Source organism: Oncorhynchus clarkii, chromosome 30 (genome assembly GCF_045791955.1).
Source record: "Oncorhynchus clarkii lewisi isolate Uvic-CL-2024 chromosome 30, UVic_Ocla_1.0, whole genome shotgun sequence".
In the NCBI taxonomy this organism is placed as follows: Eukaryota; Metazoa; Chordata; class Actinopteri; order Salmoniformes; family Salmonidae; genus Oncorhynchus; species Oncorhynchus clarkii.
This window is the reverse complement of record NC_092176.1, coordinates 12,352,968-12,379,904: the sequence shown is the minus strand read 5'-3', so window position 1 is coordinate 12,379,904 and position 26,937 is coordinate 12,352,968. Positions and strand designations below refer to the sequence as shown.

Sequence of the window (26,937 nt, the reverse complement as noted above, 5' to 3'; positions counted from 1 at the left end):
TAGTGCTAGGTGACAGGATAAGAGTTTGATGGGCCATAAAAATCAAATGGGTGGAATATATGAGCCGTTCGTGATTTACAATAGCATCCCAATATAGAGTCCACATTGACCAGGAACCTTGTTGAGTACGGGACGCATGGTATGCTGTCAAGTGTATTGGTTAATATGCATTGAAAGAGGAATGTTGGCTGTTGAATCTAATATGGGCGCTGCTGGACTGTCCATAGATCCGGTAAAGAGGTCAATGGAACTTGACCAATGCAATGAAAATGCCATGGAAACGCTCGGGGGGAAAGATCCGAATCTCCTCACTGCCCCCCATTAAAATTAACCTACATTTAGGCTTTTGTTTATATGTGTATTTCACAATATGTTGAGGTGAAAATCAGAGTATAATGCTGTATGGATGTCAACCCCAACACTTGTTCATGTCATAATCACCAATGAACTGCATTACAGTTAAAAACAACATTGACTATCGCCACAGATTTCTCAGTGCTAGCTACGCTACCAGCTTATACGAACGGGAGTTACCATTTAGCAGTTACTTCTTCTAAACCTGAACAGGGACTACTTCTAAATGGTATGCAGCAAAAACAGCCAAATATATAAAAATTGGACTTTAGTAACCACATTGTAGGGCTGTTACAATACATCAATGATAATGAATATCCACTTCATTAGATCAGATTTGAATGTGCCCCAATCCGGCATCCTTCTCCTATCCCCCGCGGTCTACATTCCATTGACCTCTTTACCGCATCAATTACTGAGCATCTCTCTTATCTCTATGGGGATAGTGAACTTGTCATAGTGCTGATGGCCTATACTTTACCTGAGCGCAAAACCCCTGTGCTCATTGGTCAACAAAGTGTATGTTATATGTGATCTGGTGTCCATTGTCCCAGGCGTACAGGACCTTCTCCTTGGGATTGTAGTCGATCTGGGTGGTGTAGGCGTATTCGTTGGTAAAGGGCAGACGAGGGATAGCCTCTGAGTTGGTGTGGGTGTCGTAGGCATAGTTCACCTCCCCTTCCTTCTGGTTGTAGACGTCCACAGCGTACAGCACCCCACAGATGATGAAGCAGTTCCCGTAGGAGTTTCTCTTCAGGCCCGTCCTCCAAGTTGTCTCCTTTTTCATGGACAGATCCCCAGGGTCTAGCTTACTGATGACGATCACCTCCTGCTGAGAGTAGTCATAGTCCGTGGCAGGGTAGATCACCCACAGTCCACTCTCGTCCACGGCAAAGTCAATGTCCGAGTGGCCTCTCCACTTCCAAGGGGTGGTGTCCTCGTAAACCACGTCATGCAGGAGGGTCCAGGCAGCCACATAACGCATCCTTAGGTCGTACTTAATTATGTTTTTGGTGAAAGCTCTGTTGTAGTAAAATGCTCCGTTGTACACCACATGGCCTGTGCCGATCCAGTTGTAAGGCAGTTTGAAGAGGTTGCTCCAACGACCTAACAGGACCAAATATATACATGTTTAGCGAGCGCTAACTACATACCATGTTGCCCCCCCCTCTCCCCCAGACATTATGCCAACATCATGTAAAATTAAGAATAAATCAAATCATTCTGGGTTTCACAGGTGTCACACACACAAACATTTTAATAGTTCCATAACAGTTTTTACAATTGTTTCACATGAGAGACAGACTAGTTTCTGTTTTATTATCCCACTCCCTGCTGTCCAAACAGATGTTCTGTTATTAGGGTTACACTCATATCTGGTCACATCTGCTCTCTTACATTTCCACCTCAGGAAGTGTGATTTAGATAATGAATGAAGCTGCAGCGAAGGACAAAAACAACCCCATAGCACAGCACTTTTCCCCCCCGAGGCCAGCCCATGCCTCTAATCCCTCAGCTATGGCCAGTTCAAATGAGAGGCCAGCCCTGCCTAAGCAGAGATCACAGCCACTCACAGAGATACCTAGCCATCCGCACGCTGCTGTGAACTCACCACCCTTATGGATATCAGAGCAAAATCTCTGTACGCTTTGCAAGATGTTAGTGAGTTTCAAAAAACATTGTCCTAACACCTCTAAATCAACCAGGCCAGTCCTGTGAGAAAGATCATTTTACCCAGTCAGTTAAGAGGAGTAATCTTATTTCTCTCTCCAATTACTAGTGCAAGAAGGGGTGGATTTTTCCCACCCAGCTGTTTTAGGAACTTTGTGTGTGGAATGAAAAGCACAGTATGACAACTAAAACCTGGAGTTTGAGTCTCAAGCTGCGTCAAGATCACTTTGAGTCAAAATGCATGCCGAGATCTACCACTCAGACAAAAAAGGACTTAAAAAATGTAAGTCTATGCAACACTAACCAATTAAAAACAGTTCTGTTGCAATTAGCTTTGTGCAGTAGGCTATAGGCCCAATACATTATCACTGCATATTGGCTACGCTTGAATTGTCCTGCCAATGTTGTTCTTCTCAGACCATTTTAAAATTATATTTAAAAAATGTTAGGCATATGATAACACTGGTAATAGATCATTTGTTGTATTACCTGTGAGGCATAATTATTTGCATATTGTTTTACTGGACTGATGGCCTGCATCTGATGGTCAGTCTGAGGGGAGGGAGCATCAGTCAGGAAGTTAAAGCTTGGTCGCAAATGGGTCTTCCAAATGGACAATGACCCCAAGCATACTTCCAAAGTTGTGGCAAAATGGCTTAAGGACAACAAAGTCAAGGTATTTGAGTGGCCATCACAAAGCCCTGACCTCAATCCTATAGAAAATGTGTGGGCAGAACTGAAAAAGTGTGAGCAAGGAGGCCTTACAAACCTGTCTCGGTTACACGAGCTCTGTCAGGAGGAATGGGCCAAAATTCACCCAACTTATTGTGGGAAGCTGTGGAAGGCTACCCGAAACACTTGACCCAAGTTAAACAATTTAAAGGCAACGCTACCAAATACGAATTGAGTGCGTGTAAACATCTGACCCACTGGGAACGTGATGAAGGAAATAAAGGCTGAAATAAATCATTCTCTCTACAATTATTCTGACATTAAACATTCTTAAAATACAGTGGTGATCCTATCTGACCTAAGACAGAGATACTTTTTTTACTATGATTAAATGTCAGGAATTGTGAAAAACTGAGTTTAAATGTATTTGGCTAAGGTGTATGTAAACTTCTGACTTCAACTGTATCTCTCTATTTTGCATGAGAATACTTTGGAACAGATTTCCAAAATTAAAATCACTTGTTGCTGATTTGCTGGTGTTTTTACAGTCTTATGTCCAACAATTCAAATAAATACCCAGGCTGCTAGTTGGGGAACCCTGGTCTATAATATGTATCTCTCTATGCCATGCCCACCTTGCTTGAAGTTGTCCAGGTTTCGGAACTCCACCAGGTTGTTGCCATAGTAATAATTAGTGACGTAGATCTTGGAGTCCTTTGCCAGAGGATCCTTCATCCATGCTCCCTCATTCCTCCCATAGCTGTGCTGCTTCTCTGGTAGCTCGATAGACGCCAGGGTCCCCTCACAGTCTAGGATCTTCCCTGCCAAGTACAGCTCAAAACAGTCAACACAAAAACTACCAGAAAAACTGGATAAATAATGGCCTGCATGAGTTTCCAATCATCCAATTTCACAGTCACACATATTCTGGCAGCTAAACGTTACATGCTTATCTGTTACTGAACTGAACAGAGTCATAGCATTGACTGTCAGTATTGCTGTAAATGAGCACATTCAGTTGATAAAGGATGTAGTGTAGTGTACAGTAGGGTATTGTGTTGGTCAGGCTACCTGCTCTGTGTAGGATTGGTCGGCTGTTGTTGTCTGAGTTGTCCAGGAAGAGCATGATGGTGGGAGCTGGTCTGTCTAGCCTCTCTACTGCTGCTGCACTGGTGGTGGTGGTGGTGGTAGTAGATGGCATTGTGGTACTGGCTGTTGTTGTTGTTGCTGCCATTGTTGTCGTGGTAGTGACCACAGTTTCTGTGGTGGTTGTCGAGTCAGCTGTGGTTCCCTTTATGGTTTCCAAGATGATTTCAGCGCCTCCGTCCTCCGAGTGTGTCTCTTTGACGTGTTGGACGGTTTGAGTCTTGGCAGAGTTGTCTGAGGATAAAGGGATGAAGTATTGGAAAGCAGGCCCTGGAATTTAGTTACTCAAAATCAAACTCTGGAGGAGCCTTGTCTTTACGAGATTTCATTAGAATTAACTGACTAAAATAGAGCCTCAGAGCCACAGGCCCTGTATGAGCTGCTTTTGAGACCTATGTCAGAGAGACAGACACTGTACAGTACCAGAGATTTCCCGGGGGCCACATCAAAGGGGAATGCATTAGTTATGCAGCACACAGAGCATGCCAGCTTCCTCTCACTTTCTCTGTCCCCTCCTCTGTAACCAAGTCGGTCCCGCTAACCTCTGCCTCTGCCTGTTTGGATTCAGAATTCCACAGTCCTCACATGACATTTTCTTATCCTTGGCCATGGAGAGAGAATAGCAGAACAGAGGACAGTACCAGGAGGAGAGGGCCAGGCTGAGCCTGCTCGCCTCTGTTACTCATATTACTGGAAATGTATCAGTCTAACTGAAATCCCAAATTTCCCGCCTGATACAAACTGCCATGAAGGTCATGGGTGTGAGGCAACACTATTTCTGAACAGAAGACAGTACCAGGAGGAGAGGGCCAGGCTGAGTCTGCTCACCTCTGTTACTCATATTACTGGAAATGTATCAGTCTAACTGAAATCCCAAATTTCCCGCCTGATACAAACTGCCATGAAGGTCATGGGTGTGAAACAACATTATTTCTGAACAGACAAACAGAGAAAATGATTTCAGATCCCTCCCATGTACTATACTCTGAATATCCGCTCCTCCCCTCAAGTAGACGCTATAGGGTCCTCATGTGTAAGCTGAACAGGTATAAACACTCCTTCATTCCCATGTCCATCAAATACCTGAACAGCAATATGTAAAGTGTGTTAGTACACCACTGACAGAATAAGTGAATAGGCAAAGTATTATGTATGTGGCTATATGAGAAGTGTATCATGCTAAGAGTAAAGTGCAATGTATGTGTTATGTTGAGTGTGTAATGTGCAGTGTTTATTTTGTATACAGCAGTACCGTGTGTCTAAGACAATTTTCCCATTGGAACATTAAAGTTAATCCTATCCTGTCCTATCCTATTCTACCCTAGCCTACTCTCACTTCCTGTGCTGCTAGACACATGTGAGATAAAACGCCTCTCCCTGCTACATAAGCAGCGCATCTGCACAACACTCGCTCTCTGAACCTCATAGTGCACACTACCTGACCACATGTATCTGTTAAAGGCTTAACAGCAAGATAGAGAGTCAGGGAAAGCCTTAGGAATCAGGAGGCAGGCATAGATAAGATAATGTGCTGTGGGTCTCTAGAGTCAAAATCACAGGTATTGTTGTGGTGAAAGAAAAGCCACATTGTCTTTTATCTAATAGATGTAATTCACCTTTGAAAAAAAGGCCCTCCTGTTCTTTGTGAGAGATTATGGAAAGTAAGCTGATTCGCTTCACTGGATTGACAAAGGTGGCTGGACTCACCAAAGTATGGCTAAACGGCTAGGCATGGCAGAACACATGATCTAACAGCATATGTGCATCTGAACCTTGAGCAAACCTAGCATACCTATTCATTCAACTAGAGTTACCCAGCAAACCAAAATTGGTTCCTAGAACATTTGTTAGGTTGTAGAGAATGTTCTCATGACACAAAAAAATGTCCAGACGTGCTGATGATTATAAAATGTTTGTATAAAACATTCGCCTGATGTTACTAGAACGTTCTTAGAACACATTTAATCTGTTCTTTAAATGGTCCCAGAATGTTTCTTTAGGTTGTAGGAACATTGTGGGCATATAACAAGAGATTCCGAAAACACTTAAACCGTCCAGTTTGGCTGACATTCAGATAATGTTTCTATCTGGGTGCACCAAACCTTTGATGTTGCAAGAATGTTAACAAAAAATCATTTCTGAGTTCTTTATAGGTTCCCAGAACATTTAATTATGTTGTGGGAATAGTGTGGGTACATTACAAGAGATAGGTTCCCAAAACACAAAAGTGTGATGACATTCATACAATGTTTTGACCTGATATTACCACAACATTCTCAGCATGCAAATGTCTAGCTCCTTAAAACCTGTTTGGGATAGGGGGCAGCATTTTCACTTTTGGATGAATAGCGTGCCCAGAGTGAATTGCCTCCTACTCTGTCCCAGATGCTAATATATGCATATTATTATTAGTATTGGATATAAAACACTCTGAAGTTTCCAAAACTGTTTGAATGATGTCTGTGAGTACAACAGAACTCATATAGCAGGCGAAAACCTGAGAAAAAATCCAAACAGGAAATGGGAAATCTGAGGTTTGTCGATTTTCAAAGCTTGGCCTACCAAATACAGTGTCAATGGGGTCAAGTTGTACTTCCTAAGGCTTCCACTAGATGTCCACCGTCTTTAGAAACTTGTTTCAGGCTACTGCTACAAAGGTGGGGGGAATGAGATCTGAATGAGTCATGGGTCTGGCAGAGTGTCTCAAGCTCGTGACGCGCGGTCCCGACAGAGTTAGCTCTCGTTCCAGTGCTTTTCTACAGACAATGGAATTCTCCGGTTGGAACCTTATTGATGATTTATGTTAAAAACATCCTAAAGATTGATTCCATACATCGTTTGACATGTTTCTACGACCTGTAATGGAACTTTTCGAGTTTTTGTCTGGACGTAGTGCTCGCGCCTCATGAAGATGGATTACTGGGCTGAACACGCTAACAACAAGTGGCTATTTGGACATAAATTATGGACTTTATGGAACAAATCAGTCATTTATTGTAGAACTGAGATTCCTGGGAGTGCCTTCTGATGAAGATCATCAAAGGTAAGTGAATATTTATAATGTTATTTCTAACTTCTGTTGACTCCAACATGGCGGATATTTCTTTGGCTGGATTGGGCTCTCTCTCAGATTATGCTTTTTCCATAAAGTTATTTTGAAAACTGACACAGGGGTTGCATTAAGGAGAAGTCTATCTTTATTTATGTGAATAACACTTGTATCTTTTATCAAAATCACCGGATGTTTCGGAATCAAAACATCACTGCACATAATGCAACATGAAAACTGAGATTTTTGGATATAAATATGCACATTATCGAACAAAACATACATGTATTGTGTAACATGATGTCCTATGAGTGTCATCTGATGAAGATCATCAAAGGTTAGTGATTAATTAACCTAACATATTCATATGTTGTGCATTCGCTGTAAAGCCTTTTTGAAATCGGACACGATAGGTAGATTAACAAGAAGTGTATCTTTCATTTGCTGTTTTGGACTTGTTAATGTGTGAAAGTTACATATTTCTAAAGAATATTTTTGAATTTCGCGCGCTGCCTTTTCAAGAGGGAATGTTGTCGAGGGGTTCCGCTAGTGGAACGCCTGCCCTAGAAAGGTTAACCAAATGCAGTATCAGTCAGAAAACACTCCTCCAAGACTGAAATCGCGTTACAGCGTTACAAGTACACAGCATATGAAGAGGATGGGAATATTTGAATAACTCAAACATTTTGTTCTGTTTCCTGATTGACCATATTAGAGTGAAAAAACCCTGAAAGGCCACAGTTATCTCCTGGTGGCACAGAGGGTTAATGATCTGGTTGCTGATTTTAGGATTGCAGATTCAATCCCACATATTCTTTAACCATGTTTCTTTTGAAGAAAACGGTGAAATTGAGGCTCAGATACACTCTACTAAAAGAGATGATGTATTTATTTCATCCAGATTTTTTATTCTAGCCAGAAATGCAGAATTTAGACTAACTGTAAAAATAAAACATTGTGCAAAAAATGGACTGTTCAACTTTTAAAAAGACACCCAATACAATTCCTACTTTGAGTCGCTTGACATGCCCCCCCCCCCCTCTCTTATTGTTCATGATCTGAAAAGCAAAACTGATCCTAGATGAGCACTCATAGTTTTGGATACCTTGTAAATATGGGCCCAGCAGTATGCCGTATATAAAGAGGATGGGTGAGGTGATGGTGAATAACTCAGTTATCGGGTATATCCCTGGGTTAGTTATGTGTAAGAAGGCTAAAAAGGAAGAATGGAATTCCTGATTGACCATACTGCCACACTGAAAAAATAAGGCGTAAGAGAGGTTCCCTGGTGTGGCAGAAGATAAAAAACCTGACTTGGGAACCAAACATTGCTGGTTCAAACACCACATGTGCATATTTTCAGTGTATGAAGTGTAAAGATATGTTTGTACTGTGTTTGTACTGTATGATTGAAGGCTGTTCCAATGTGCTCTAAATTAAAATGCTGTGTACAATACAGTCCTCAAATGCAAATTGCCATTAAATCTGTAGAGAAACATACTGGGATGTATTCCAATCTGCTTTAAGGAGCTACACATTTGCATGCTGAGAATGTAGTGGTAATATTAGGTAAAGCTTAAATATAGCATGTTCTAGAAATGTTCTGAAGACCTCTAAGACAAGGTCAACTGTGGAGTACTAGTCAAAAGTCCGGACACACCTACTCAGTCCAGGGTTTTTCTTTATTTTTACTATTTTCTACATTGTAGAATAATAGAAGACATCAACACATATGGAATCATGTAGTAACCAAAAAAAGTGTTAAACAAATCAAAATATATTTTATATTTGGGATTCTTCAAAGTAGCCACCCTTTGCCTTGACAGCTTTGCACACGCTTGACATTCTCTCAATGTCTTCACTATTATTCTACAATAAAATAAAAACCATTGAATGAGTGGGTGTGTCTAAACGTTTGACTGGTACTGTATGTTGCATGAACATCAATGGAATATTATGTTAAACCTAAAACAAATATACTATGAACGTCATAAAAACAGACTTATTTGGAAATTGTGGAACATTATGCAACATTGTGGGAATGTTCTGTGCAACCTTTGTGAATATCACAATAATATTATTGTACAATTAAGGGAATGTCCTGTGCAACCTCACTTCAACATTGAATGAATGTCATCACAACTGAGCATATTTTTTTATTTTCGCAACCATGTGTGTGAGGTGTATACTTTTGTTTCAAAGTAGATTTGTTTAAGACTACCAAGAAACACTGTGTGACCCTGATTTAACCCACGGCAGTAAAAGGTTTTAAGATGGTGTGTTGCCTTGTTAATGTCCAAAAGCGGAAGGCTCTCTTTCCATTTCCCCTGAAAACCAGAACATCTAGTTGTTGGGGACTCGGCAGAGGCTAGCAACAACCTAACCAACGTTCTGGGAACTTTCACAGATCCAACTTTGGTTTGCTGGGAAAACGTTACTTGTACATTGTATTATTACATTACCTGGAAAACTAATGAGAACTTTTGGTGAATGTTCTGTGGTGTTGTGCAGAACAAGGAGAACAAACCAAAGGTATTTATTACATTATAAAATGTTTTGGGGACGTTATCATACTAACGTTAGATAAAACTCTAACTAGAGATTAATGGGAATCTTAGCTAATGTTCTGGGAATGTTCTCGGTTTGTTTGGTATTGAGTATTAACTATTCTGTAACCACTCCCTCTTCAATCAGGGTTGATTGGAAAATGCTTTGTTTTAAAGAAGACATTGTATCATCATATCTTTGTACTCCCTGATGAAGGCCATGCAGCCGAAACGCTTCGGACTTTTAAAATCGTTGTTCCATTGAACATGCTATACAAATAAAGGCATTTTTCTTCTTGTAAACTTAAAGAGGATTTGAAGGAGTCAGGAAATCTGCACAGTGATGAGGTTCTCCCACACATTGTGTGCTAGGCGTGAAGCTGGGGCATGTCCTGGATGTGGCAATGTTATTGAAACAGCATTCCATTAGCTCGATGTATTATGTCAATACAAAAAATGCTCGCTGAATGCACACAAGCAATGTGATCCTCCAATGGCCCAAGCCCTGCTTTTTTTTAAAACAACAGCAGGATAAGTCTTGTCCTGAGGATCTGGTGATCTACAAGATGAAGGATTCACTGTTTTACTTCCTCTAGCAGAGCTGCCAAGAGTATACATGTAGCAGGAAGATTTACACTCTTTTATCACACCAGTGCGAGAACATCATCTTTCAATTAAGATCTAAATGGCTTGATCTATACAGAAATAGAATGTACAATATCTGTCTCCGTTGGGAATATGAAATATTTTTTTACATTTAGCTAGGCATGTCAGTTAAGAACAAATTCTCATTTTATAATGACGGCCTACCCCGGCCAAACCCTCCCCTAACCCGGACGACGCTGGGCCAATTGTGTGCCGCTCTATGGGACTCCAGATCAGTCTTGTGCAATGCAGATCCTGCATTATGTAATGAAGACCCCCCCCCCCCAAAAGAGTATAACTTACATTTGAATTGGTTTAGTTTATAACAATCACAATAGGGTCTGAGCACATTAGGACAGCATATAAATGATCTCATACAGACTGGCTGAGCTCTGCTAACTCAGCTGAAGTCACATTCTAATGTTGTCTTAAGGGGTGAGGGGGCTACATACACACTGGGCTGGGAGAGAGAGTGGTCAAACTCTCCCCCTGTATCGGCCCCTTTTCTCTCACCTTTACCGCCTGTGACATGCCCGTCCCCATCCACCTTGGCTGCTTTGTAGTATGTGATGCCCCTCACTACCCCCGGCTGGTGCCCTGCCACCTTGGCCTTGGCTGTGGGGTCAGGCTTGATGGGCTTCCCAGGTTTGGTGCTCTCTTTCTTGGGTTTTACAACCTTTTCCTTGGGCGGCTTGGGAGGGGGCTTAGATGCAGGGGACTTTTTGTTAGGTTTTTTTACGGTCTCTTTGGTTTTCTCATCATTGGTGTCCTGTAAACATTAACATTCAAGCCTGTGATTTACGGTGCGTCTGTGTGGGCATGTGAACGTTTGTGTGTGTTTGATGTGTAATTTGTGAGCAAGCTTGTGTGTGTGTGTGTGTGTGTGTGTTTGTTTGAGACACACTTACCTGAGCTTTGGTCTCTGTTTGGTCTTTCTGCAGTAGCTGCAGCCCCAGGCTGGATATCTCCTTCTTGATGCTCATCATGATGTTTGAGTAGTTTTCATACCTCTTAAACTGATTTGTCAGAGTTATCATGCTGTCCCTTACAAACTCATTGTCCCGAGTCAGGTTGGTCTTGATTGTCTGGAAAAACAGACGTGTTCTAAGAGTCAGACCAGTCCATTGTACAAATGTGCAAATAACTCTAACCAGAAAGGAACCCTTTTGTATATAGATTATTAAAACGTTACTTTGTGTGACTCGTTCTCTGGCGGAGCCAGTCACACAAATCTCTAACCCCATTCTAGTACATCTTTTCCTGTTAGAGAAGTGAATAACTGTAGGGTTACTGTAGCCATGCAGTTTAGGGGGTGGGGGGGGGATTACTAGTATCCAATCACAAACCATTTAATCAGCTCTGTCTCCATAAAGGACCGTAGACAGCTTTAACAGCTTAGAACCCTTGGAAAGAGCCCAAATACACTCAAACACAGTATGTAGAAAGGCATGCAAACCTAGTGTACCCTGGTTGTTGTTTTATGTCCTAGTTATTGTGACACTTGTTCCACTATACCAGGACGTTTTTTGTTGTTGTGCTTACCTCCTCTAGTGTGTTCATCTGGGAGACCACCTTATTGATGTAGGAGTGAACCTTCATGAGGTCCAGACTGTACAGCGTCCCCTCCAGTAGGTCCACCATGGAATGGAGCTGCACAACCACAGCACAGAGGAGAGTATTAACACGAAACAACAACCAGGCTTAATCTATGGCTAAGTCTAAATCCACTGAGGATGGCCTGGGGCCGAAACGTTCGTGTTTTGTTTTCAGCTTTCCATTATGCAAATTCTTGCACTATCATTATTTTGGGGGCACAGTGATTTTTTAAATTTTTTTTATTTATTTTTCATTCAAGCCTCAGTTTTTGACAGTGTGCGGGTCGCCATCTCTTCCAGTATTCTTTTTTTTTTTACTCCTATGTACCTGACACTATTCAGTAGTAAGGACCCTAAAAGAGTGCAGAAGGCCTAAATCCAGTCAGATCACACATCTGGTTCTGGTTGTTCTGTTCATATGCTACATAGCGTGCCTCCTCTCCTCTCACTGCCAGTGAAAAAGGAATGTGTGCTTCAGATATGAAGGTCCTCAGAGGTGCTGAGATGTTATTAGCAGATGGATATCAGACAGACAATCCAGTGATGTCATAGTGAACTGTCTGTGTAACAACCTGGGACACCTTGAAGCTTTCATTTGAACAATTACACATCATATCCTGTTTCTGCTTCTCCCATGGTTACGTATACTGTATCTTCAGGATCAAACCACACACATGTAATCAGGGTCTCTGGTCACTGTCTTTACACAGTCAATTACCTGATTTTACTACTAACATTTACAGTTATAAGGTTATTTTGCCACCAAGTTACAGTTAGTGTCTGTTACTGCTGCACCTCCCGTCACCTTGAGAAGCTCTGGGGCCTGTTTCTTCAGTTTCTCCATCTTCCACTCGTTCTCGCAGGGGTTGAGGGAAGAGGGAGGGGCTGTGCAAGAACACTTGCAGTCCGATCCAGAGCTGACGGTCTCCACCGTGTAGAAGTCCTCCACCCGTGCTTTTCCGCTCCTCAGATGCTGGCACGCATCCTTGCTCAGTGGCCTCATGATGCACTTACATCGACAGTCTGAGCCCTCCGATGTCATCCGCACCGGTTCTGTCTCCCCAAAGATCTGACAAGAGAGACAGAGTTGAAGAGAAGGGATGAAATGGACTGATTACACTGGTTTTAAATAGAGTGGTGTAGGAGTGGTTGACTAAAGTATTCCTGACATGCGTGAACTGGACATGGTTCCCGTCCCTCAGCTACAGGAGGCAATCACAGCCTGGAATGATGTCACAACGTGGGGTTGAATGTGAGAGGGCCAGTCTGGAGGCTGAGCAGCATTCAAGCAGAGACATTCTGTGAAAGCAACTCTATCTGACCCATAGTGATCAATGGCCAGGATTTAACTTTGACATTATGATTCATAAATATATATGCTGAGCTTGGGTTTTCTCACAGGAGTCTATGGAGAGTTGTTCCAATGTTCTGAATGACTCCCTCCCCGGTGGACATACTATGAATAGTAAATCAATTTTCTTAGGAGAGAAACAAAAGCAAGGAAAGGAAAGTGATCCTGGGACATTTACCACATGCTTCATCTCCTTTGAAGCACATGAAAGCAATTGAGACCAATGCAATGCAATTAATATAAACTCTTATCACCAGCTGTGTGTTGGACAGTAGCAGTCCCCGCCACACACTGACATTATTCTCATAATCATTCCAGATACATAACAAAAGCCAAACATTGCATAAACAGTAATCATTAAAGTGATGTGTTTCTAGGTTTCATTCTAGGCCCAGTTAGACATTTGATATACCATAGATTTATTGCATATCTTATTGAATGTTCAGTTGTTGTTGGTAAGAGGCCAATGAGTGCCAAACCTTCATCCCACAGAGAGCTTAAGGTGTCACAGTAGTTCTCAAGTGCCTGTCTCTCTGTCTGTTGTCTGTGACGGGCACTGCTCTGTTCATCTTCCCATGTCTGGCCATCTCCCCCAGCGCCTCATGCGAGAATGGTGCTGGAGGGAATAGCGGACGTTTCACGGGCATCTGACCAATTGTGCTATTTTGTGTATTTATTTTTGCGATGATGGTAACTTTTTTTTTTACATAATGTTTCCACCATCATTTCCTATGGCCGAAAAGAGCTTCTGGACATCAGAACAGCTATCATTAACCTCTATTTGGACGAGGCGAAAGACATTGATTATCAGGGACCAGGAGGAGACGGTGTTATAGAGGCTGGCGTGTGAGACACCTGATGAGACTACGTCGAAGAGTGGATAAACCTCCTGTACCCTCCATTCTATTGGCAAATGTGAAATCACTGGAGAATAAACTTGATGAGCTCTGTTCGAGACTATCCTATCAACGTGATCTGAAGAACTGTAATATCCTATGTTTCTCCAGGTCATGGCTGAACAAGAACATGGTAAATGTAAATCTAACTGTTTTTTCTATACATCAGCAGGACAAAATGGTGGTGTCAGGGAAGCTCAGCGGAAGGGTGTGTGTCTCTTTGTTAACAACAGCTGGTGCGCAATCTCTAATATTAAAGAAGTCACAAGGTTCTGCTCGCCTGAGTTAGAATACCTCATGATAAGCTGTAGACCATACTATTTACCAAGAGAGTTTTCATCTATATTTTTTGTAGCTGTCTATTTACTCCCACAAACCGATGCTGGCACTAAGACTACACTCAACGAGCTGTATAGTGCCATAAGTAAACAAGAAAATGCTCACCTAGAGGTGGCGCTCCCAGTGGCCGGTGACTTTATTTAAAAAATAAAAATGTAGTGTTACTTTTTACCCCTTTTTCCTATCTCATTTCATGATATACAATTGGTAGTTACAGTCTTGTCCCATCGCTGCAACTCCCGTACGGACTCGGGAGAGAAGAAAGACGAGAACCATGCTTCCTCCAAAACATGACCCTGCCAAGCCGCACTACTTCTTGACACACTGCTCACTTAATCCGGAAGCCAGCCGCACCAATGTGTTGGAGGAAACACCGTACAACTGGCGACTGAAGTCAGCGTGTGTGTATGGCCGGGCCACCACAAGGAGTCACTAGAGCGCAATGGGACAAGGACATCCCAGCCGTCCAAACCCTTCCCTAACCCGGACGAAGCTGGGCCAATTGTGCACCGCCTAATGGGTCTCCCGGTCGCAGTAGCCGGTGACTGTAATGCAGGAAAACTGAAATCCATTTAACCTAATTTCTACAAGCATGTCACCTGTGCAACTAGAGGCAAAAAACTCTAGATCACCTTTACTTCACACACAGACACATACAAAGCTCTCTCTCAACCTCCATTTGGCAAATCTGACCATAACTCTATCCTCCCGATTCCTGCTTACAAGCAAACATTTCAATAGGAATTACCAGTGATGTGCTCAATATGGAACTGGTCAGATGAAGCGAATGCTAAGCTACAGGACTGTTTCGCTAGCACAGACTGGAATATGTTCCGGGATTCATCCGATGGCATTGAGAAGTTTACCACATCAGTCACCATCTTCATCAATAAGTGCATCGATAATGTCGTCCCCACAGTGACCGTATGTACATACCCCAGCCAGAAGCCATGGATTATAGACAACATCCGCACTGAGCTAAAGGCTAGAGCTGCCGATTTTCAAGGAGCGGGACACTAATCCAGATAAGAAATCCCGCGGTGCCCTCCGAAGAAACCTTCAAACAGGCAAGCGTAAATGCAGGACCAAGATCTAATCTTACTCCACAGGATCTGAAGCTTGTTGGATGTGGCAGGGCTTGCAAACTATTAGACTACAAAGGGAACCCCAACCGCAAGCTGTCCAGTGATGTAAGCCTCCCAAACAATTGAAATACCTTCTATGCTTGCCTCGAGGCTAGCAACACTGAATCATGCATGAGAGCACCAGCTGTTCACGATCTCCGTAGCCGATGTGAGTAAGACCTTAAACAGATTAACATTCACAAGGCCACAGGGCAGACGGATTACCAGGACACTTACTCAGCGCATGCTCTGAACAGCTAGCAAGTGTCTTCACTGACATTTTCAACCTCTTCCTGCCCCAGTCTGTAATACCTACATGTTTCAAGCAGACCACCATAGTCGTTGTTCCCAAGAATGTCAAGATAACCTGTGTAAATTATTATCGCCCTGTTGCACTCACATCTGTACCCATGAAATGCTTTGAAAGGCTGGTCATGGCTCACATCAACACCATCATCCCAGACACCCTGGACCCACTCCAATTCATATACCGCCCCAACAAATCCACAGAATCTCTATTGCACTCCACACTGCCCTTTCCCACCTGGACAAAAGTAACACCTACATGAGAACAGTGTGCATTGACTACAGCTCAGCATTCAACACCATAGTGACCTCCAAGCTCATCACTAAACTAAAGATCCTGTGATTGAACACCTCCCTCTGCAACTGGATCCTGGACTTCCTGATGGGCAGCCTCCAGGTGGTGAGGGTAGGCAACAACACATCCGCCACGCTGACCCTCAACATGGGTTCCCCTCAGGGGTGAGTGCTTAGTCCTCTCCTGTACTCTCTGTTCACTCATGACTGAGTGGCTGCGCACAACTGCAACACCATCATTAAGTTTGCCGACGATGTGACGGTGGTAGGCCTGATCACCGATGATGATTAGTCAGTCTACAAGGAGGAGGTCAGAGACTTGGTAGTGTGGTGCCAGGACAAGAACCTCTCCCTGAGAGGTCAAATGAGCTGATCGTGGACCACAGGAAATGGAAGGCCGAGCACGCCCTCATCCACATAAATCGGGGCTATAGTGGAGCAGATAGAGAGCTTCAAGTTCCTCGTTGTCCACATCACTAAGGAATTATCATGGTCCACACACACCAAGTGTTTGCCATCAACACAGCCTCAATTCATCATCATGGACTCTACAAGGTGTCAAAAGCGTTCCCCAGGGAGGCCATGTTGACTCCACAGCTGTGTCAAATTGGCTTGATGTCTTTGGGTGGTGAACCGTTCTTATTTTTTTATTTTTTTAAAATTTAATTTTACCCCGTTTTCTCCCCAATTTCGTGGTATCCAATTGTTTTTTAGTAGCTACTATCTTGTCTCATTGCTACAACTACCGTACGGGCTCGGGAGAGACGAAGGTTGAAAGTCATGCGTCCTCCGATACACAACCCAACCAAGCCACACTGCTTCTTAACACAGCGCGCATCCAACCAGGAAGCCAGCCGCACCAATGTGTCGGAGGAAACACTGTACACCTGGCAACCTTGGTTAGTGCGCGGCCCGCCACAGGAGTCGCTGGTGCACGATGAGATATCCCTACCGGCCAAGCCCTCCCTAACCCGGACGACGCTAGGCCAATTGTGCGTCGCCCCACGGACCTCCCGGTCACGGCTGGTTACGACAGAGCCTGGGCGCGAACCCAGAGTCTCTGGTGGCACAGCTGGCGCTGCAGTACAGCGCCCTTAACCACTGCGCCACCCGGGAGGCCCTGGGTGGTGAACCGTTCTTGACACACACAGGAAACTGTGGAGCGTGAAAAACCCAGCAGCGTTGCAGTTCTTGACACACTCAAACCGGTGCACTTGGCACCTACTACCATACCCCGTTATAAGACATAAATATTTTGTCTTGCCCATTCACCCTCTAAATGACACACATACACAATCCATGACTCAATTTTCTCAAGGCTTCAAAATCCTTCTTTAACCGGTCTCCTTCCGTTCATCTACACTGATTGAAGTGGACTTAACAGGTGACATCAATAAGGGATCATAGCTTTCACCTGGATGCACCTGGTCATTCTATGTCATGAAAAGAGCAGGTGTTTTGTATACTCAGTGTATATAGCCAAGTCATCGTTACTCATTGTGTATTTATTTATTGTGTTTTTATTTTTCTATTCTATCTCTTTTTTTCTCTCTCTGCATTGTTGTGTAAGTAAGCATTTCACTGGTAGTCTACACCTGTTGTTTACGAAGCATGTGACAAATAAACTTTGATTTGATGTAGAGGCCAGGGGGTCGCTGCACTCTACTGATGCTAAGCTCGTCTTCCAGTACCTTCTGGGGCCCAGCTCCCTCTCAGACCCTCTGTCCAGGGTTAACCTGTCATCTTCCCCCAATGAGATTTAGGGATCTCTATAAACCCTGAGGCAGGCCCACATGTGGTACCACTTAGGGGAGAGTGGGGTAAGTTGAGTGTTTTTTTACATGTACGTTCTTTCTGACAAAGGTCTCTACATACAGTGCCATGAAAAGGTACTTGCCCCCCTTCTGATTTTCTGTATTTTTGCATATTCTTTGTATAATTAATGTTATCAGATCTTTAACCAACACCTAATATTAGATAAATGGGAACCTGAGTTTACAAATCAAACAATTTATACTTATTTAATTTAGTTAATTAACAAAGTTATGCAACACCCAATTCCCCTGTGTGAAAAAGTAATTGCCCCCTTACACTCAATAACTGGTTGTGCCACCTTGAAATGACTGCAACCCTTACTGCAACTCTTACTGTAGTTGTGGATCAGTCTCTCACTTCGCTTTGGAGGAGTTTTGGCCAACTCTTGCATGCAGAACTACTTTAACTCAGTAACATTTGTGGGTTTTCAAGCATGAACTGCTCGTTTCAAGTCCTGTCACAACATCTCAAATGGGATTAGGACTGGACTTCGACTAGGCCATTCCAAAACTTCAAATATATTTCAGGATGGTGTGTATCGCTGAAAATAATTAGAATTCATGAAAACATTACAGTTTTGAAAACATTGCTTGTCCAAATAAAGTGGTCTCTTGGCACCACTTACCCCTGGTATGGGGTAAATTAAGCCACCTACAAATTTCTGTACTGAATCAAATATTACCACTAACTTTTTAAAGCTTTTTAAAGCCAATTTCCCAAACGCAATTCAACACAATCATAATTTATTTTTTAAATTTGAATAATTGTAAGCATATTTTAACTAAAAAACACTGTACTTTAAAAAAAAAACACTTGTCACGTGTGCTCCTTCTCCGGCCTCTAGGTCACCAGGCTGCTTGTTATGGCGCACACCTGTCACCATTATTACACGCACCTGCACGTCTTCAGACTCACCTGGACTCCATCACCTCCCTGATTACCTTCCCTATATAGTCACTCCCTTTGGTTCCTTACCCAGGTGTCATGGTTTCTGTTTCAGTTTCATGTCTGTGGGCTGTTCGTGTTTCTTGTTTTGTATTATGTTCTGTTTATTTTATTAAAACGCTCACTCCCTGAACTTGCTTCCCAACTCTCAGTGTTACAACTTATTTATTTTTTTTACATTTTACCCCTTTTTCTCCCCAATTTCGTAGTATCCAATTGTTGTAGTAGCTACTATCTTGTCTCATCGCTACAACTCCCGTACGGGCTTGGGAGAGACGAAGGTTGAAAGTCATGCGTCCTCCGATACACAACCAACCAAGCCGCTGCTTCTTTAACACAGCGCACATCCAACCCGGAAGCCAGCCGCACCAATGCGCCGGAGGAAACACCGTGCACCTGGCCACCTTGGCTAGCGTACACTGCGCCCAGCCCGCCACAGGAGTCGCTGGTGCGCGATGAGACAAGCCGACCAAGCCGACCTACCGACCAAGCCCTCCCTAACCCGGGCGACGCTAGGCCAATTGTGCATCGCCCCACGGACCTCCCGGTCGCGGCCGGTTACGACAGAGCCTGGGCGCGAACCCAGGACTCTGATGGCACAGCTGGCGCTGCAGTACAGCGCCCTTAACCACTGCGCCACCCGGGAGGCCTAGTGTTACAACTTTTAACATAGGCCAGGTCATGTTACCTCATATCCCAGCGATAATGCCTTGCATTGACCCTGAGAAGAAAACACTTATATTTGCTCAACTTGCCATTGGCTCAACCACTGGCTCAACTTACCCAAAGGCAAACATTTTGACTATTGGCTCACACAGCTATAAGGATGCACTTTCATGCTAGATTTAGGACTTCATATTGACTTCATATTGAAGCTTATAAAGGCCCCAACTGACGTATAGAACAATCTTAAAAGTATCTACTTTGGTTAAGATACAAGCATCATGAAATATCTAACACACTAAATTAATTTGACTTGGTGAAAATCTGTGTTTTGGACCTAACTTGCTTACCACTTTTCCCATGTGGTTTCTTCCTTCACAGACTCTATGAAATGATAACCTCTTCCTAAATATTTGGTCAAATCATACATTGTGTGTATGGTTTCCTAGAAGAACAGGGGACTCATCTTACCCCTTTGACTCAACTTGCTCCACTCTCCCCTACAGCAGCACAAGAATGCAGCACGGGATTCTTCATTAAATTATCTCTGTCTGTCTCTATCTCTTTGAAATGAAATGTGACTCTGTCTGTCTGAGCCCTTACTTTGCCACATTGTATCAAGACATGATAAACATCTCAACTCTGCACTCAATCAAGGTATTTCTGGAAGAATCGTCAGTCCTGTCCTTCACCAAATCCACACTGGGCACGTAACCTGTAGATCGGGGCAAACATCTATGGAGATCAAGTCTTCTTGCCAATGTGAGTAAAGAGAAAACCCAAGGAGAGCATCCACACAACTGTGCACAAATATCCAGTGACTGAGTGGTCTCTGAAAGTGAGGATTTTTATGGAGGCCAGACCCTGTAGGCTGGTGAGGGGAGAGAGAGGGGGGGAGGGGGTGGGCTCATTAGTGGAGGAATGCAGCCTGTGACAGCGGTGGGGGGGCAGTACCCTCCATTACTGTAGACTTACACTCAGAGGGGTCTTTGATTATGGGGCAGGACCCCTGTGTGCATAGTGGCCAGCCATTCCTGACCCATGTCAAGTAAAAAAGGCAGTGGGTTGACAAATGCTACAACCACATGAAAACAGAGTGGATTAGCAGATTAAAGTTCCCTTGGAGGGGTTGTGCCCACAGCCCTGCTGCGCCTTATTGTTCCATCACAGACCCAGGCGATCCAAACCCAGCCTGCTCCTTAGCAACATCAGCTTAAGTTGCTTCTAGTACCAACTAAGCATGGCAAACCTAGTGGAATTCCTGCCAGCTTGATTGGGTTTGGTTGCCTCCTCGACACCTGCATTTGGGATAGTGTGCATTTGTGTATTGACCAACAGGGAAGAGTTCGTACACACCATTGATGTGCAGCCTCTTCCCTATCAATCCTCTTTCCTTTACACACAGACCGGAGCAAGTTGGACGTCAGCTGTCCTAATTCTAAAGAAATGATATTGGCTGTGAGAACCGTTATTGTCCTTGCTCTGTTCATATGAGAACAGACACCAGAGCGTTCGTAATTAAGACCGCTAAGAGCTTAATGCATGCTTTGAGCTTGGCGCCGTAGGCTTTGACCTCTGAGAGCAGTCAAGTTTCAGGTCAAAAGAATAGGACTCAAATACAAAACTTTGGTCTGCACAATAGGCGGAAGGGACCCGACTGCACAGCTTCACATTCACACACTCTACAGACCACAGTACATGATTAGATCACTCACTCACTGAAGGCCGTGGCCACTCTTACAGCGACTAAGTGAAATCCCAATTGTGTCCACAACTGCTAAAAACAAGATACATTGCACACAATGGCTGGCACATTCCAGGCACTTTTAAGGCTTATCTTTAAACACAGAAAACCAATGTTATTATATGATGGCCTTAAGCGTTACTGTAACATTAACCACGGTCCTATAAACAAGGATGTCCGTTTCAGACCGTAGGTTTTGTATAATTGTTCGGGCCATCTGCATGTTGTTACTAGGCATACGGCATATGGACTTAACAATGACACTGTAGCTTTCACAAACAAGATAATTCATGTAGGATACTTTCCACAAAAGTGTTTATATTTCTTAATATAAACAGATAAAGAACAGACCCTGTTCCGGGTGTTGTCCACTTCAAAGACGCTCAACTCAGGAAACTGTTTCTGAGGTAAACTGATACAAAAAAATACTTAGTATGACTACTAGAGTGGAATGAATCCACACAGTGTCCATGTCTGGAAGGGGTTTATCTGATGACTAAATCAAAGCAATGATATTTCAGGATAGACAAATGCTAAAGAGAAAGTTCATCTCAGAATCACCGTCTATTAAACTGGAATTCGATGGCCGTAATCCACCAGTTAGGGTTTACACAACAGATGATGGAATATTGACTCAGCTTGACTTGAAGATCATTTTTGACCTATGAAGACATCTGAACTATTCGTTGAAATTCCCCGACGTATCACCTTGCTCTCCAGTCTAAACATTATAGACAAATCTGGAGTCCAAATTCTTGTCCAGAAAGTCCACCTGATTCCTAATCTAATTAGCATTGCTTATGATAAACAGACTTAGTGCCACTGTAAATCTGAACCTCCTGGACTGCAAAAGGAAACGTAAGCCTTCAGCCTGGAGATGAACCATGAGATTGCAGTCCCTAACCTGAACAGAAACTGGCGTTAGCACTGGGACGTTAATTAGCTGGACACAAGCTTACTGAGCACTTGCTGCTTTTGGGGGTACACGTCCACATTCCATCCGAGGCTTGCTGCGTTTACACAGGCAGCCCATTTCTGATCTTTTGCCACTAATCGGTCTTTTGACCATTCAGATCAGATCTTTTGCCAATAATTGGCTGTGTAAATGCAGCCATAATGTGTCCGACCGAGCACACTCAGAACATTCCGGTTAACCTCAGTGGCTACTACTGATTGAGCCTAATGAGAGAAGAGTGAGGCAGAGATTAAGAGGGGCGGATAAAAAAAAGGGGGGATGGAAGAGAGAGAGAGAATCAGCTAATCTGTGGAACAGTATCAGATGATTTATCTGTAAACAGTTCTCTCTTAATTATCAGCGCATGTCTGGGGACCACAGTCATGAATGGAATTAGCTGGTTGCAATTGCTTTCCTCCCCAGATGCTGTTGTTTTGGGAGCCAGATGTGTGACAGGGCCCACTGGATAGATTGATGGAACTGATAGATAGATCAGTGTCTAATATTCCACATGATTGTACAATTGTATCAAACCTTTACTTGGATGTTTTTTCCCCCCCACCATAAAACACAGTGAAGGACCATGGATGTGATAGATGCTGAGTGAGAATGTGCCAGCTGAAGGAGACCCACTGGGCACAGGCGTCAATTCAACATCTATTCCATGTTGGTTCCACGTAATTTCAAGGAAATTACGTGGAAACAACATTGATTCAACAAGTGTGTGCTCAGTGGGGATATCTTTCCTGTGTGGAACTAATAGGAAGACCAAGCTGGCTCCTCGTTGGGCACAAACTCACATCATAGCAGTCAGACACAAAGGCTGTGTTTACAAAAGCAGCCCAATTAGGATCCCCCCCCCCCCTACTGATTGGTCTTTTGACCAATCAGATCTATTCATATCAGATATTTTTCAAAGCTAATCTAGTCAAAAGATCATAATTGGGCTACCTGTGTAAACACAGTCAAGGAGGCGTACAGTAATGCAGACTGGGAAAACAGGTGCAGGGCAAGTGGTGCAGAGAATGGGTGAATCATACTTCCCTTTGGCAATGTGGTCCTCTGGCAGCCATGTTCTGTATGGAGCATCCTTAGATGAAGGGCTCAGACAAACGGGCTTGTAATTTCAGCTCTCTTTGTGTTACTTTTCTCCTACATTACATTGCTCAGAGGGAAAGGGAGATTGCTTTTTGTTTGCTGTTGTGGTCTGTGTGACTGTCTCCTTCATTTCCTGCTGTTCAGAATTAGAGCCCTCTCCCAGCCGCACTGGGGCCAGGGGCCACTGAGTCCCCCAGACAGACAGACTGACTGACTGACAAGTCTCATTAACTCATTAAGTCCCAGTGACACACCAAGTCTCATTAGTTAATTACTCTGACAGAGGGGCTTTCTGTGAGTCTCCTCCCTATGTCTCGGTGTCCGTCTCTCTCTCTGCCCTCTCAAGGACCTCTCGGCGGGATTCCTGGGTTTGTTTACAACCAAAACAAGGGGCAGGTGCACATGCCTGTTCCCACGCCACCACTCCCTCTGTGTCCTCCTCTGAGCTGGCTTTGTCTCACAATCATCTCAGTGTCACCAGTGGGCAATGTCCAATGGGACAGAGGGGGACAGAGGGCATCCAGGCAGCACACAAGACAGGCACATGAGATGAACACAGAGAACAGAGAGAACCATAGCCGTGCTAAAATCAACCACAAGTTTGTTAGTGGTCCTATACTATGCTTTTGTATTTGTATTTATTTATATGTATTAAGGATCCCCATTAGCTGCTGCCAGGGCAGCAACTACTCTTCCTGGGGTACAGCAACATTAAGGCTGTTGTACACAATTGAAAATATGACATGCCATTACATTTCATAACACTTTTCACAACGCATTGCGTGTGTTCCCTCAGGCCTCTACTCTACTACCACATATCTACAATTCCACATCCATGTGTACGTGTGTGTAGTGTGCGTTTCTTATCATGTGTATGTGTTTCTGTCTGTGCCTGTGTGTGCGTGTGTGTGTGTGTCTCTTCACAGTCCCCGCTGTTCCATAAGGTATTTTCATCTGTTTTTTAAAATCTGAATCTACTGCTTGCATCAGTTACCTGATGTGGAATAGAGTTCCATGTAGCCATGGCTCTATGTAGTACTGTGCGCCTCCCATAGTCTGTTCTTGACTTGGGGAACATGAAGAGACCTCTAGTGGCATATCTTGTTGGGTATGCGTGGGTGTCCGAGCTGTGTGCCAGTAGTTTAAACGGACACCTCTGTGCATTCAGCATGTCAACACTTACAAAAACAAGTAGTGATGAAGTCAGTGTCTCCACTTTGAGCCAGATATTCACATGCATATTAGTGGTGGGCAGCTCTCATCCATTTAAAAAAAATCCTTTGACAGAAGGCCTTGGTACAGTCCACTTGAATCCTGAGTTATCAGTTGTGTAAGTTGTTACCCTCAATACATTTGATGATCATTGTAATAATAAGGGATTATCATTGTCATGAGAAATGTTACACTCCACTGTTCTTGAGAGGACACAAATACCATGATGTGAACACATGACACTTGTGCTCAATGTTCTAAATGCATCACACTTCCTCTCATGCACCAAGAAGAAACTCTGCTCGACAACCTTCATGTGCTTGTGTGCGTCTTGTTTTGTGCCCATTTTTGTTCTTCTTCTACAGTGGGGAGCAGGGATTAGACTCTCCACAGGGGAATGCAGGTCTATGAGAGAGGGGTTACTGAAGTCCAGCAGCTGTGCAAACAAGGCAGGGCAGATATTACTGTTACCCCACTGGCTGCCATCTCTTCCCACATTTCATCTGGCATCAGGCCGTACACATAAAAGGCGCCAGGAAGCCTAGTGGTTAGAGCAAGGGTATTCAACTCTTCCCTACGAGATCCGGAGCCTGCTGGTTTTCTCTTCTACCTAATAATTAATTGCACCCACCTGGTGTTCCAGGTCGAAATCAGTCCCTGATTAGAATGGAACAATGACAAAATGCAGTGAAACTGTCTCGAGGTCCAGAGTCGAGTTTGAGGGTGTTAGAGCATTAGGCCAGTAACCGAAAGGTTGCTAGTTTGAATCCCTGTGCCGACTAGGTGAAAAATCTGTCGCTCTGCCCTGAGCAAGAAACTTAATTGCTCCAGGGTTGCCTAAATAATAGCTCATCCCTGGCAGTTACCCCAGTCTCTAAGGGTGTCTCGGGGAGTGGGATATGATAATAAATGTCCATTTCACACCACACGTGTACAGGTTACACACATGTGCATGTGTGAAACAGGACAAACATAAGCACGCCCTATTTGACCTTTCACTGGGGAAACCTAATGTAATGGTGTGTCTGGTGTGCAATAAGGGGATTCAAAGTCTATACTTACACGCCAAGAAGGCTGATGTCATGTTCAATAATGACATGCATCTATTCTTTATATCAACACGTGTTCAGACTGAGAGAAGGGAGAGAGTCCGTGTCTATGGTCAGGCAAATCAACTGATCTCTGACTGGACACCTGGTCATTGAGGGCAACAGTTGATATTGGGGAATTGGCATTTTAATTTGGAAATCACATGGATAATTGGAAGAGCATAATGTTTATCGTTTGTTATGCAAACTGCTTCCCGCTTTCAACAACCTCACGTCACACGGGAAGCGTCGATCGCTCCTTCGCGCACGTGAACGAATTCACTAGGCTAATTTGCGCAAATTGTGCAATCATTTCGTTGAAATACGTTGACTTTAAAGTGGGATAATATGTTTTTTTAAAGAGTGCATAAAACATTGGTATTCAGATATTAAGTTAACAATAATAAATGTACTGTAGCAGAGCTGCAAGACAGGGTTGACAAATTTGTATTAATATTTTACCACAAGGAATTAGATACATTAAATATGGGGGAGTTCCTTACTTACTTGTGCCATTGCAACATCATATTGGTGTTATTAGTCTATAACCAAGCCATGCCCATAACTTACTTACCTTACTCTGTGCAGTGACATCTTTACACACCACAAGTAGGCAAGCTAATAAATTCGTAAATCTCCACATTTTCCTTCCAGGTGCTTGATAGCAGATAAAGAATCCCTCAGCACAACTTTTGGAGTCGGAATGACAAGGTCGGTTACAGTATTACTCAATCCATACATTAGGACATCCGCACGAGATATTAGGCTTCCATTGCCACAGACCCAAATCGTATATGTCGTTGCTGTAATATGCGCAACAATCAGTTTTCCAAGCTGATAAGGCGCTGTCCACACACTAGTCCTCAACTCTGCGCATCAGGGGTAAATCATCATCCACCAATCTTCTCTTCTCCACACATGGGAGGGGCAATTTGCACACACACTTGACATGAACTTGGGACATAATATTTCTTATCGAATCTTATCTTTAGAGTCGTTTCAGACGTATTTCATTATAGTTGAATAACTTTCTAATATTCCATACAACTTTTTACAACCTTTATTGCGACAAATCTGACAATTAGCATTTACGCATGGCGCACAGGGATATGAATTACACGTAACAGCTGCACTTTGTCTATATCATTTTAGCATTAATTTGATAAATGAGTAGCACATATAAAATGTATGCACAAGTTTCAGAGTTGTCTCACTGGTGCTCGCAACTAGCCCTACTGCCGCCAGACGGCACTATTATAATAGCGCCATCTGGCAGCAGTATGGCTAACTCGCAACAACACAGGACCAGGAGAGACAGGACACAGATGGAGTAGAATGTAAAAGAGTAGCAGCACCATCTCCTGGCTATTTGTAAAACCTACAGTCACTGTGTTCTTTGAGGTCTTCTCGTACCGGGGCCCCGACTCAA

At 43.4% G+C, this 26,937-nt stretch overlaps 1 protein-coding gene across 1 annotated transcript; it reads right to left on the bottom strand.

Annotated features, from left to right (window-relative positions):
• Nucleotides 1-26,400, bottom strand: LOC139389704 (olfactomedin-like protein 2A). Its single transcript, XM_071136602.1, has 8 exons — nucleotides 26,083-26,400; nucleotides 12,484-12,747; nucleotides 11,626-11,733; nucleotides 10,992-11,168; nucleotides 10,597-10,852; nucleotides 3,769-4,077; nucleotides 3,333-3,518; nucleotides 1-1,461 (listed from the first exon to the last, which is right to left on the bottom strand). Exons 1-8 carry the CDS (start codon nucleotides 26,149-26,151, stop codon nucleotides 857-859), a joined length of 1,974 nt encoding a protein of 657 aa, XP_070992703.1. The 5' UTR covers nucleotides 26,152-26,400; the 3' UTR covers nucleotides 1-856.
• Between the last annotated feature and the right edge of the window lie 537 nt (nucleotides 26,401-26,937).

Bases quoted from the DNA above. Each gene is read 5' to 3' on its own strand.
- LOC139389704 (XM_071136602.1), bottom strand. From the start codon at position 26,151: ATGTGGAGATTTACGAATTTATTAGCTTGCCTACTTGTGGTGTGTAAA. The intron at 10,853-10,991 runs GTAAGTGTGTCT...TAATGTTTACAG, and splicing joins AAACAGAGACCAAAGCTCAG to GACACCAATGATGAGAAAAC. The intron at 3,519-3,768 runs GTAGCCTGACCA...TGTACTTGGCAG, and splicing joins ACCAATCCTACACAGAGCAG to GGAAGATCCTAGACTGTGAG.